Source organism: Copadichromis virginalis, linkage group LG14 (assembly GCF_057382275.1).
Source record: "Copadichromis virginalis isolate Kocher_CV1m ecotype Utaka linkage group LG14, C_Virginalis_male_GT1.1, whole genome shotgun sequence".
NCBI classification, from domain to species: domain Eukaryota; kingdom Metazoa; phylum Chordata; class Actinopteri; order Cichliformes; family Cichlidae; genus Copadichromis; species Copadichromis virginalis.
In genome coordinates this window covers 187,873-201,775 of record NC_140631.1, presented here as the reverse complement: position 1 = coordinate 201,775, position 13,903 = coordinate 187,873, and the positions used below count along the sequence as shown (strand labels likewise).

Here is a 13,903-nt window from a genome sequence, read left to right as displayed (position 1 = left end):
TCCAAGATTTAAATATTCTTTTAGTATGGTAATTAAAAACTGGGAATCCATATAAATGTATTACAGACATTAAGAACAGTTTTAAAGAAATTTTAAATCAAAGTATTCAAGGGCATTTTTTAGCCTTTACTTCATAGACACAGTGTAGACAGACAGGAAGGAAGGGAGAGAAAAAAGGATGAGACATGCAACAAAGGGCCATGGATCAGACTCAAACCCAGGCCGCTACCCTGCAGCCATGCGGCACATGGTGCCTGCTCACTCACTGAGCTAAACTAGTGCCCAGTGAAGTTCATAACCTGCTTGGTTCTGCAAAGTTTGAAAGATGAAGCTGAATTATTTGGGGCTGAATCCACTTCCATATCATCTTCAGCACAAGTCGTGAAAGATGAAAAGTAAAATTTACAAATTCATTCATACTCAAGGTTTCTGAAAGGTGTGTGAAGTAATTAAATATAAATAAAATAATCCTGTAATCCAGTTTTATAACATTTGCCTACAATTAAGAAGAGTTATTTATTAATTACTGGAAGGGTCTACAGTAAGTGTAGGCAGTGATTTGTAAATGCAGAGAGAAAGAGATAACACAGCTTAAATTTTTTTTTTTTTTTAATTTACGGGGCACTGAAGTTTTCCTGCATGAGTTTTTTTTTTTTTTCTAAGGGGGTCCTCTGTGTTGTGCTCATCATGGTCCTGGTGACTGGTAACTAGGGGAGACCGGGGATAGTTGTAACGTGGGTCAGTTTGTAACACTTCCAATTTCTCCAATCAGGGCTAAGTTTCAAATGATGTGACTCATCCTGTGCATGCCCAATTCAGTTCTGCTATCACATGTGAAAAATCAGCACATTTTGTCAAACACAGACAATTTAACACGAAAAAAAGTAATTTATATGCCAAAAAGTAAGTTTTTCTACTTTATTTCAATTTGTAATAGCATTATCTGCTTTGCAGTTAAACTCATCAAACTTAAATTATGTTATTTGTATGTCTATGGGGATATATTCTGTGTAAGTTTTTAGTGCTAATGTTTTAGCTGTTGGCTGTAATGTTAGCTAGTTCATGGCTATAGGAGTCTGGGTCAGTTGTAACAGCAACAGTCTGGGTTAGTTGTAACAATAATGCAGATGTTACAACTTACCACACTATTACTTTAACTTATATTAAACAAGTTGGGGCAACGACATCAGCAGAGAGAGGTTCACTGGTCGCAGTTATATATGCGGTTAATGCCATTGGCAACACAATTCCTCCACTGTTTGTGTTCCCACACATACATTATGCAGGCCACTGTGTCAGAGATGGACCAGTAGGAAGTACTGGTAGTGGAAATAAGTCAGGATGGGTGCAAGAAACAGATTTCCTCATCTTTCTGAAGCACTTTGCAAACCACACCTAGGTAAGCCATGATAAAAAGTAATGGAATTGCGATGCTGGTGCACAACTACAATTTTTCAGCTTCATTGTTATGTTCAAAATTGGTGCAAGAGTTGTAGGTTATAATGCCCACTGAGCCAATGAGGCCAAACTCAAGGAAGACCAACCAAAATTAATGAAATATTCAGTTGCAGAAATTTCCATAATTTGTCTTTTTTGGGGGGTTGGAATATGTTCAAAAGCTAGATTTCTGCATTCTGTCACACACACACATAGCTACATAAATGGCTCTAAGTGCATTCATGTGTTGAATAAACAAAGATTACATGTTAATGTTTCGTTAGTACCCTTATTTCATTGTGTTACATTTCACCCCAGGATATGTTACAACTAACCCAGACTATGGGGTTAATTGTAACATTTCACTCTTCGTGTTTGAGACCATACCATGCAATGGGTAATTGTGCTGCAGAGAAAATAGCTGCACTATTTAATAGCAGAGACATGTAAATACTTTGCATTACATTTTGAATCCACTACCTTAAAAGAGCTTCAATTTACAGACAGAAATGTCAAAAATGTTACAACTATCCCCAGTCTCCCCTACTGCAATTACCACAAAAGTAGTTTAAGGTAGGTTTTCACTGCAATAACATCACAAGCACACAGGAGTCAGTCATGAAACTTTACACGAGTCACTGTTATTATTTGGGCTACCTTTGTGCTTACATTTGATTCTCCTATTGCGCATTAATCCTGCTGGCATCTTCACACTTCATGGCTCTCTTCTCTTGTGCTCTCTTGCAAACACTCGAGTTTGTGTTCAGGACCTCAAAGAAACACAGTGAACAGAGTCTCATTGTGCACTTTAAAGGTATGGTCAGCAGAACCCAACTAAAAGTAAAGATATAATGATAGAAAACATATCAGAATGAAAAAGAAGTGTACGTGCTTATATCTGTGCTCATATTTCTGCTCAGTGCTTCAAACAGCAATACCAACCTGTGCCTCCAAGCTGGCCACCCTGTTTGCAAGCATCCTCTCATTGGTTTGGGCGTTGCCCAACCTGAGCTGAAGTAGCAGTTTTTCCGTGATGATGATGATGCCTGCATTTCCCACTCTTTGACCTGTAGAGAACATTTTAGTGCATCCACCTCCTCTTTGCTTTTCTGGAGAAGTTGCTTCTGCCTGCTGGAATGACTCACAGCCTTCTCCATCTGTACCACATCAAATATTCACAAAGTGTAGCTAAATCCAGTGGAGTGGTTTGGTTTAAATTAGATTAAAACTAACAATAGTCTTAAAAAATTACATATTTAAAATAAAATAACATACTAACCGAAAATGGGTTTAACTACACTTTGGACAGTGTTTCCGGCATGCAGTAGCTACCGAGCTGATTGGAGACCAAAACAGCCAATCAGAGTTTTTGCACCCAAGTCTGTGATCAGTTGGTTTTGTCGCACATTTATAACGAGTACAGAAAAAGTTGAGGGTGCAGAGATGTTGAGAGCAGGACAACACACTGAGAGCAGGTCCGCAGATGTCCGTCAGCACATAGAGCAGAGATCTGAGCGAGAGCAAACGCCAACAACTGAGAGAGCGGGGCTGTTATTGTGTGTGTGTATGGATAAATAGCAGACACTGAAATACATTTCTTGCACGCAGCAATGAATTTTGTTCACTCCAAATAACTCTTTCACACATACTGGTCACTACAGTGGACAGCTATTGTGTCAGTGTTGATGGTATACTTGCACATAAACCACTACATTGGGCATTAATGTGTCACTCCATACCCTGCCACCCACTGGTCGTTTAATGTTACTGTATGTGTTTCATTGTAATTATTGTTATTTAACCCTGTCATGTGTGAATTATGACAACCTCAATCAGGATTTATTTTCTTAAGTATTTTTATTCATCTTTTTATGCCTAAAGATGAATAAAAATACTTAAGAAAAGAAATCCTGATTGACATCATCATAATTCATGCATGAAAGGGTTAAACTTTTCTTTGCTCTATGTAATTTTCTCCTCAAAACGCATAGTGGACTGCGTTTCGATACCCCTCCCAGTTTTGTTTTTTCATGTTTTTTTCCTCGAGTACACAGATATCGAATTTGATGGTAACAACAATGAATATTCATAGGGAGGCTATTTAGCTGCATGTATGAAGCTAAATATGTTATGTTCATACATACAGTTAAATAACGTTTGCATTAATGTCATGCAATTAAATTAAATTCATCATATTAACTCATATACATGATCAGAACAGTGTTCATTTCTGTGTAAATAGTCTGTTTTTAGAAAATTGTCTCACCATTGGCTTTTTAAAAAATATTTTACTCATCATATTACTTAATTTTGTTCATTAAAGTTTGAATTTTTCATCCAAGCACAGTCCACATTTCCAGCATTTCTTTAGCATTGCTAACTTCCTGTAAGGAAGCTGAAACGGACAGATCCACATTCAGACGAAACAGATCCAAAATGGTAGAGATGATTCAAACAGATTTAGTTCATTTCATTGCATTTTGCACAAAAAAGTGCTTCAAGATGTCTGCCGTTTGGCAAGACTGGCTTGGACTACAAGTTCCATATGGCACTTGGTCGTTTCTATAGAAACGAATTGTTGTCTCATTACTGGAAGCTGTGCCACCGTGACGTGTATTAGCTGTATAATATACCTTACACTCTGGGTAAGTGAAATATCCACATAAATGATTAAAACTGATCAGTATGGTTAGAAATATCGTTTATGGCTCAAATGTGCTGCTTAGCATACTTAGCATGACTTGACAGATCATGACACGTTTATGGTGCTTTTACAGAAGCTTTAAATTCATTATCTGCAGCAGTGAGTGTGTGTTATTCACTCATATCACAAACCTTTTGTTCGTGCTGTTTGTGTTTATGATCGTGCTGTGTTTAAAGACGTTCTTGTTAAACGCAGTACTTCACCGTAACATCATCTCCCCCTGCTGGCGGGTGACTATGTATGCAGCTCCAGTGGATTTATCTTTTAAAAACATCAGCAATTTAACAGGTAATACTCTTTGCTATATCGCTCTTTATGTAGGATCTTAAGGGCTGCAAGAGGTCATTTACAATAAATAAGTAAATTATTAGTTATCTCTAACTTAATGAACCTATTAGGATGCACTTATATAGTCCAAATCAAATGATAATCCTTTTGGGGTAATTCAAATCCATTTAAAATGTATAATTTAAAGTCACTCTGAAATATTGATGTTTTGAAAAGAAACTGAAGTAATAAAACAGGGTCATGGCGCTTTAAAATTTATACATAACTTACATTAGTTGGGGGGGAAAGCTGTTGTCGGAATTTTAAGTTAAAGAAGTAAATTGTCAGAAGATCCAACTGAATAACACAAAGAAATGACTTATTTTTCCACTTGTGTGACGATCAAAGCTCTAACAGTGGGTTTGGGTGGGCCTCAGAAGATTATCACATTTCAGACTGGACAATGGCAGCCTGAAGTTTGGAACAGTTGCTCTTTAGATTTCTAGTCTGTCCTTATCTCACTACAAGCACCCCCCCCCCCTCCCCCCAAGAGAAATGTTAAATATATTTGTGAGTATCGATTAAGATTTTTAAAATAATTTCTGACCATTTTTATGAGAATTTTATGTTACGTCGGAGGGATTCGTTAAGCCTCAAGTCCTTTATATTAATGAAAAAGATGGCAACACTAATACAGCAGCACACAAAGTCAAACACAATCACAGGCCCGTACTTTAGTAGCACTTAATATTCACTTAATATTCATAAAATAATGTTTTGTTTTATTTGGGGTTTCAGACACATGGATAGAGGAGCCCAACAGCGGTCTGCGGCCTCTAAAGAAAAATTCAGAGATGAAATATCTCAGCTGTTCGCTCCGCCTCAACAACAACAACATCACTGAGCTTCATGACCTCCAGAAGACTGTTAGCCATTTCCTGGCTCAGCCGGCACATCTAACCTGGTTGGATCTTTCCTTCAACAAAATCACACACATAGACCACGTGAGTGTCGTTATCAGCAGCTGCTTGTCTTTCTTTTACATCTGAAGTACATCTGAAGCTGGTGTACACATGTGTGTTCCAGGTCTTGTGTGAGTTGCGTGAACTGCGTGTGTTGTACCTTCATGGAAACAGCATTTTTATTCTGTCAGAGGTGGACAGGCTGGGAGTGCTGCCACATCTGCACACCATCACTCTGCATGGAAATGTCATAGAAACCAACAAGGCATACAGGTGGAGATTTTCTCAACTGTATTTTACACTAAACACTCGTCACACATGTCCCAGGGAGCTTTAATGTGTTTTAAATGGGAGATATTTTATAGAAGCTGATGATAGTTTGCTGTTTACAGAACCAAGTCCAGACAATCAGAAGCTCAGACACCTCAGAGGTGTAGAATGAGGGATTGCTCTCATTCTGCAGATGTCTGTAAGTGTGACATGAGTGCACGGCAAGCATCTAAGTTCATAACATTGTAACAGGTGCTTAAATGCAGATAGGGTTCATATTACTTGTCCTAGTCTGCATAGCAACACCGGTTAAAAAAACACATACAGTGCAGTGACTGCAGGCTCATGTCCATCTGCAGACAGAGGCGCCTCTGTTTAAAACCGATTTCTAATGAGTGACAGCAGCTTCTTCATTCATTTAGAGCATGTTTACAGTGCTGGTTACACAAGATAAAGTTTGGATGCGTTTGCAAAGACGAGGCCTTTTTAGTATTCAGTGTTATTTCTGTATAAATGTCTACAAAATGTGCCTGAGATATTTATTGGGCGTCTTTCTGTATGTAGGAATCGTGTGATTACCGTCCTGCCTCGGTTAAAGACAATGGACTTCAGTGCCATAACGCGACAGGAGCGAGTCTTGGCAAAGATCTGGCACCAGAGCAACAGCCGCTGCAGGAGCAGCAAGGTTAACCAGTGACTGCTGGCTCGTCTCCATCCATAAACTGATACTGTTTACCTATTTGTCAAGTGCACACTTTATTAAGCATGAAGCACACATAAAGGGATTAATCCAAACACTGAATAAAGAGGCGGACATTACTATTAAAAATCTAGCTGTATGATCTGGCATTGTATGGATGGCAAGCCAGTCCTTAAATACTAAGAGTATATGAGAAGGTGACTGAGAGCTGCAGAGAAAGCAGGAGGGTCACAGAGAGAAAAATAAAAAAGAAGAGGGAGAGGCTCTGGGAAACAATGACCCTTTGAGCATTAATATCAAGGGGTATGTCACAATCTCTCACCTTTTTCTCAAAAAAAAAAAAAAAGAGCTTATATGTGTTGCATTTTGTGTAGTAATCTCTTGTACTGAGCAGGTATGAGCTCAAAACAGGCCATAAAGTGACAAAATTCAGCCTACTTCTGCTTACTAGCACGGCCTATAACTCAGAACTAAGTTTAATAGTAATTTTGCATGGCTTTATTAAATATACTAAAGGCAGTATACAAAAAAAGCATAAAAAAAGAGACACCTGACTTTTCTTTAAATCAGTTAACTCAAGCGTGGCTGATTGATGAGGCCACTGATAATAACCGTTCTTCAGAATTAGTAGTGTTGTAGTACATTACTGTGTTCTTTATCCATAGATCACAAAATGTTGTCATTCACATCCAGATATCTGATCATTCATGTGGGTTTTGGAAATATTTTAATACTGTTTGCAACAAAGTTAAATTAAAGAAAGTGCTGTTGACCATCTCTGTAGCATCACTGAATAATTACATCTCACATAAGAGCACACTGGGGTCAGGACAGGAGCGATTTGTTAAAAGTCTTTAATGAATTAAACAAAACAAAAAACAAAACTAAAACTTTTTGGTACTAGCCTAAGACATTACAAACATATTTCAGGTAGTATTACACTTTTGAGTAACAAACATAAAGGGGGAAAAAATGCCAAGAACCCATTGCAAAAAGCTCAGATCAGTTGCGTGGTTTAAATAATCAAAGCCTAGCAGATTATCCCTTTTGTGTCTAGAGCGCTTCACCGTGCTCCCTGCCCACGCATACAGTCGTGCTCTCCTCCGAGGAGCAAATATATACTCGAGAAACAGAAATAAATAATCACAAAAAGGGATCAATTCGTTTTATTTGCTGCTATAGACTGATTGTTAACACCCTGCCCCCTGCTGCACTGCTATAACGGTTAGTTTCTGATTATGAACGAATCCAATCATATTGCAATCTGCAGGGGAAACCTCTTTGTTTAAAAGCTTAACAAATGCAGGCCTTAAAAGGGTTCTTGTGTTTCATAAAAACTTATCGCCACAAGATCTTAGCCAATTCTGACCAGTGAAGTCTCTACAAAAAGGAGGGACTTCATACAATCCATCATGTTTAGTTTTTATATTCAAGCAGAAAATTCTGTACAAAGGCATGAAGACACAATATCTGTCCCTACACACACTCGCACACACCCAACCACGCACTTTCATCTTTGAATATTACACTTGAACTTCTGGCCTGCTCGTTTATTTAATGCTAGATAAGCGCAGAGGACACAGCGCCACCTGTAAACTCCAGAATTGTGACCCAAGAAAAGCTGCATCCTCACCCACCAGCCAAGGAAAGGTTATTAAGGTTTGGCCTCGACTGGAATAACAGATTACTCCACCGTCACTGTCAAATGTCATTGAAATTCACTCTAACTAGGTTAGTGTGAGTTGTTTATGGTTGCCAGTATACTCCACTAAACGATAACATTTTAATTTTGGGAGAAAAAGCGTGTCATTCCTTTTTACTGGTGCTAATATTAACATTAACATTTTGTTGCTCAGGGATAAAGACTGAAGAATTTCTGGTGACATCAAGGATGTAAAACAGAGCTAAACATATATGAAGAGTTAAGATTAAATCATGTTTGGGGGTTTTGTTTTGCTTTTTATTCCCCTGGTAAATAACATATTCAATATGTGGTGCAGTGATTATTTGCGATATTCCACGCCACAGTGATCCCTTTTTTTCAGTGGAGACTTTATCAAATGCATTGTATTAACCAACAGCCAACAGCTTTGTGTCAAAAATCCAACAGCTTTATCCCAGGTGAGTCCAACATAGGTATCAGCAAGGTGACAAGCTAGCTCTGATTCTCAGAAAACAAAGAAACTAAAAACACCTGTGGAAAACTTTTTTTTTTTTTTTAAGAGATCATCAAAAAGTTTGATTTCCACAGCTGGAGGCCTCGCTGATGTACATACGAGCTCAAACCCATCTTCCATTTGTCACTAAATTAATTACACTCGAGGACAGCCATGGGGTAAGACCCTACATTGTCTTCGTCTTTGAAGCAGTTTAAAGCAGAAAGCAGGAGGACCAAAATGTTTAATGACGGGTGGGGCTGGAGGTTGAGGATGCAGGAGTGACACGAAGAAAGTGGGACTGGAGCAACAATATGCAGGCCAGAGTTGCAGAATCAGGGAATGGCAAACTGGACCACCAAGTCTTCTTTAGCATCCACTTTGATTTGAGATATTGCACTGTAAGCATAGGCTGCTATCTTAGACACCTGCAAAGAAAAAAGAGAAGTCAAATTCTAACCGCTTAGCTGTCTTTAAAATGACATGACTGGGGATTCTGCACAGGAATCACACAGCCCCATTCAATCAGAGTATGTTACATATGGATGGATACCTGCTGAACATCTGAGTATGGCACCAGGTCACTCGCAAGTACTTGGTGGGGCTGGCTGGTGAGGGAGGGGAGAGCGAGGGCTTTGTTTTGAGGCAGACTGGTGCTCAATACAGTCATCTTTGTACTGAAGAGAGAAAAACATAAAGAAATCAGCTGTGCTGCTATTTAAGTTCTCTTAAACCAGTAGACTGTGCTTTGAGGAGCTAGTGTTTAACCTGCACCTGTGTTTTAGTGTAAACGAGGCTGCTCTGTTTGGTAGAAATCAAACAACATGCTGAAGAGCCATCCAAAATTATTATGAGCCAGTAAACAAAACCCATCAAGCCATAAACCGTCTATTTGCACACCTGTATTGTCGAGCTCTGTCCATGTACTCATGCGGCTCCACCATGATGGCGTCTGCTGCTGAGACGTCGATGATGTTCCTGATGTACAGGGGGATAACGGTATGTTTATTACACAGACACTCTTGCGTTATTGTCAGTGGCATGGCTACATTTGCATTAAGGAGGGTCTTACTGTGCAGTCTTTGTCAGGATGGATGAAAGGAGGGCCTGTTCATTTGACAGCGCTGATGAGCTAGTTCCAGGGTTCCAGCCGGTCCCGCCATTTAGTGGTTTGCTGGGAGGGTTCGGGGAGATGAGCGGCTTTGTCTCTTCCTTAAACAAATCAAGAAATTTAACTTACTTCTTTTTCCTTCTAAATCAAAGCTAATTATGACAGTTGAGACCACTTTAAAGTTATCATTTATTTTGTTTTATTTTATTTCATTATTTTGTGTGTGTGTGTGTGTGTGTGTGTGTGTGTGTGTTAGTTAATATAATTACATTATAGTAATGCAACAATGCACAAAGTATCACTTCTGCAACTTGTGGTGCTCTTACAAATACTCCAAAAGTAATTTCTTCAGTCTAAAACAAATATATGAGCACAACACAGGCAGGCAGAGAAAGATAGATCTTCATTCTGTCCCCATTGCTCCTTTAAACTGGAAAGATGCATGGAGGAAGAAATGACTTGTTTCTCTAAACTAAAAATAGCTGGGAATCTTTAGGGTCATATGACTACATGAAAGTAAAATCCCAAATGTCCCTCACCTTGCCGTTTGTCCTATCTAACACGTTAGCAACTTATTCTTTACTTTTCACCTCGCTTTAAAACCATTTATATAAGTAAATAACTTTTTTTTTTTTTTAAACCATCAAAACACATCTCTTTGCCTCTGGATCTGTTAAAGCTTTCTGAAGTCAGACTGTTTATCATCTTGGCTAACTTAACTGGCTTGTACTTCACAAAAGGCCTAGCCAAAGGCTAGCTTACAGTAGCAAGCTGCTAGCCCCTAGAAAACGACCACTTGTTAACGTCGTCAGGCATTACTCACGTGTACCGTCTGCGGGGAAATATGCCCAGAGGGATAATATACTATTAGGTACTCCACTTTTAAATTGCCCAGCTTTCACATATTGGGTTTAGCCTGCTAACAGCTAACTACCTGAGTTGTGTTCTCGTTCTCGCTGCTGTAACAGCAACCCATGGCAACGTCCGACGGCCGACACTACACAACCCCGGCGTCCCTTCTCTCCGTCAGAAACCAGTCGTGCTGTTCTTCTCTAGCAAACATAAAAGTTGTCTCCAGCGTGGTTGTATTATAACCTCATCTAAAGGTAAGGAGCTACTGTCAGAAGCAGCAGCAGCTTCTCGGGCGAGCTATCACATGACAGTAGCTCTAACGCAACAACACAAGAACCACTTCCGGTTTTTGAGAAGCGACGTCGGACCTCGTCACGTGAAGAGGAAGCTTTAAACGTGAACTGAATGAATGATAAATAAATAGATAATATCAATCCATCCATTCGCTTCCGCTTATCCTTTTCAGGGTCGCGAGGAAATGAATAATATATTAATACTAATATACGACATTTTTAGTATGTTGCTTTTTGATGGTTTCATTATGTATTTTTTGTTTACGTACTGTTTTTTGTAACGGTGAAGACGCAATGAAGGTAGATGAGTTTAAATACCTGGGGTTAACCATCCAAATCAATGGACAGTGCACAAAAGAGGTTAGGGTTAGAGTGGAGCCGGGGTGAAGTGGGTGAAGACGAGCGTCCTGTGAGATTTGTGCCAGATGGTAATGAGACCTGATTTTAAGTAGAGAGCTGGAGGTGGCAGAGCTGCAGATGATATGATTTTTAAAATTGAAAGTGAAAAGGATTGGCAGGATTAGAAATGCGTATATCAGAAAGAAATCTCAGGTTTAACACTGGCTGAAATGCAGCCAAAAACCTTACAGAGTCGCCACCATATTTTATAAACAGTTTGTGTTGTACTTGTTTCCTGACCTGCTGTATACACATTACACAGAACAATCTTATGACGCAAAAGGTTCATCACTCCATCAGACCTGTTTCCACTCATTTTCAGTCCAGTTCATGTGTAATTTGGCATACCTCAAACTTTTCTTCCTGACTCCCTTTGTGAAGAACGTACGGCTTCTTGACAAACACCCTTCCTCTGACACCATTTCTGATGAGGCTTCAGTGAACAGTAGATGTATCTACTGTAGCTCTCAGGCCCCGTGTCAGGTCTTTGCTGGATTTTTGTTTCACTATGATTTTCAGATACTGTTTCTCTGCTTTAATTTCTTTGGTTTCTTTTATCCTCAACTTGTGCAGTTTCCTTAAAGTTGTTAAGGACTTGCTGCACACCAAGTTTTAAGCTAATATCTCTTTTGGAATCACCGTCATTGCTGCAAAAATAATTTAAGCCCATCAAACTGTGTCTGTAGATTTAAGTTAATAAATGGGAACAAATTATTTGTTTTTGCAACCAGCTGGCAGTGATAAGATCTCTGTGATTCTTTGCTAAATTGCCTGTTAAGTGTAGACACAACATTAGTTCATCTCTTAAGCTAGGTGACTTTATGTTTGAATGTTTCCTACGTCAGTATTAAGTGGCTTACATTCCTCTGACAATGGTCAGGTACAAGGATTGTACTGAAAAATACCAGGTCTCTCTTGGAAATGAAAATTGAATCTCAGTGAGACTTTTACCTGGATAAATAAATGATTAAAAAAAAAACAATGTAAAAAGCAAAAGAAGTGATTGAAAAAGCAGCATACAGTGGGGCAAAAAAGTATTTAGTCAGCCACCGATTGTGCAAGTTCCCCCACCTAAAATGATGACAGAGGTCAGTAATTTGCACCAGAGGTACACTTCAACTGTGAGAGACAGAATGTGAAAAAAAAAAAAAAAAAAAAATCCATGAATCCACATGGTAGGATTTGTAAAGAATTTATTCGTAAATCAGGGTGGAAAATAAGTATTTGGTCAATAACAATAATACAACTCAATACTTTGTAACATAGCCTTTGTTGGCAATAACAGAGGTCAAACGTTTACTATAGGTCTTTACCAGGTTTGCACACACAGTAGCTGGTATTTTGGCCCATTCCTCCATGCAGATCTTCTCGAGAGCAGTGATGTTTTGGGGCTGTCGCCGAGCAACACGGACTTTCAACTCCCGCCACAGATTTTCTATGGGGTTGAGGTCTGGAGACTGGCTAGGCCACTCCAGGACTTTCAGATGCTTCTTACGGAGCCACTCCTTTGTTGCCCGGGCGGTGTGTTTTGGATCATTGTCATGTTGGAAGACCCAGCCTCGTTTCATCTTCAAAGTTCTCACTGATGGAAGGAGGTTTTGGCTCAAAATCTCACGATACATGGCCCCATTCATTCTGTCCTTAACACGGATCAGTCGTCCTGTCCCCTTGGCAGAAAAACAGCCCCATAGCATGATGTTTCCACCCCCATGCTTCACAGTAGGTATGGTGTTCTTGGGATGCAACTCAGTATTCTTCTTCCTCCAAACATGACGAGTTGAGTTTATACCAAAAAGTTCTACTTTGGTTTCATCTGACCACATGACATTCTCCCAATCCTCTGCTGTATCATCCATGTGCTCTCTGGCAAACTTCAGACGGGCCTGGACATGCACTGGCTTCAGCAGCGGAACACGTCTGGCACTGCGGGATTTGATTCCCTGCCGTTGTAGTGTGTTACTGATGGTGACCTTTGTTACTTTGGTCCCAGCTCTCTGCAGGTCATTCACCAGGTCCCCCCGTGTGGTTCTGGGATCTTTGCTCACCGTTCTCATGATCATTTTGACCCCACGGGATGAGATCTTGCGTGGAGCCCCAGATCGAGGGAGATTATCAGTGGTCTTGTATGTCTTCCATTTTCTGATGATTGCTCCCACAGTTGATTTTTTCACACCAAGCTGCTTGCCTATTGTAGATTCACTCTTCCCAGTCTGGTGCAGGTCTACAATACTTTTCCTGGTGTCCTTCGAAAGCTCTTTGGTCTTGGCCATGGCAGCGTTTGGAGTCTGACTGTTTGAGGCTGTGGACAGGTGTCTTTTATACAGATGATGAGTTCAAACAGGTGCCATTCATACAGGTAACGAGTGGGGGACAGAAAAGCTTCTTACAGAAGACATTACAGGTCTGTGAGAGCCAGAGATTTTCCTTGTTTGAGGTGACCAAATACTTATTTTCCACCCTGATTTACGAATAAATTCTTTACAAATCCTACCATGTGAATTCATGGATTTTTTTTTCACATTCTGTCTCTCACAGTTGAAGTGTACCTCTGGTGCAAATTACTGACCTCTGTCATCATTTTAAGTGGGGGAACTTGCACAATCGGTGGCTGACTAAATACTTTTTTGCCCCACTGTATGTACAAAGAAAAACTCTGGAAGATGTTCAGGAAGACTGAAGAACTTTTGTTCTAAAAGCCTACAAATAAACATAAAGAAGTTTGGCTCTTTGGAAACAGAGCATTAAAAATATG

General features: G+C 39.6%; 2 protein-coding genes across 3 annotated transcripts; one reads left to right on the top strand and one right to left on the bottom strand.

The window, feature by feature from the left end:
- The first annotated feature begins 3,980 nt into the window (after positions 1-3,980).
- On the top strand, positions 3,981-6,711 carry LOC146693136 (leucine-rich repeat-containing protein 51-like). Of its 2 annotated transcripts, none has more exons than XM_085478917.1 (5): positions 3,981-4,082; positions 4,318-4,429; positions 5,207-5,412; positions 5,495-5,643; positions 6,205-6,711. In XM_085478917.1, the coding sequence occupies exons 2-5, from the start codon at positions 4,378-4,380 to the stop codon at positions 6,335-6,337; spliced, it is 540 nt and encodes a 179-aa protein (XP_085335043.1). In that variant the 5' UTR covers positions 3,981-4,082; positions 4,318-4,377; the 3' UTR covers positions 6,338-6,711. The 2 variants fall into 2 exon arrangements, with proteins under 2 accessions (XP_085335043.1, XP_085335042.1); XM_085478916.1 differs by having other exon boundaries at positions 3,982-4,082; positions 4,337-4,429.
- A 465-nt stretch (positions 6,712-7,176) lies between these two features.
- LOC146693135 (ragulator complex protein LAMTOR1-like) lies at positions 7,177-10,827 on the bottom strand. The gene is made up of 5 exons (XM_085478918.1): positions 10,542-10,827; positions 9,569-9,708; positions 9,397-9,474; positions 9,050-9,173; positions 7,177-8,924 (listed from the first exon to the last, which is right to left on the bottom strand). Exons 1-5 carry the CDS (start codon positions 10,581-10,583, stop codon positions 8,832-8,834), a joined length of 477 nt encoding a protein of 158 aa, XP_085335044.1. The 5' UTR covers positions 10,584-10,827; the 3' UTR covers positions 7,177-8,831.
- Between the last annotated feature and the right edge of the window lie 3,076 nt (positions 10,828-13,903).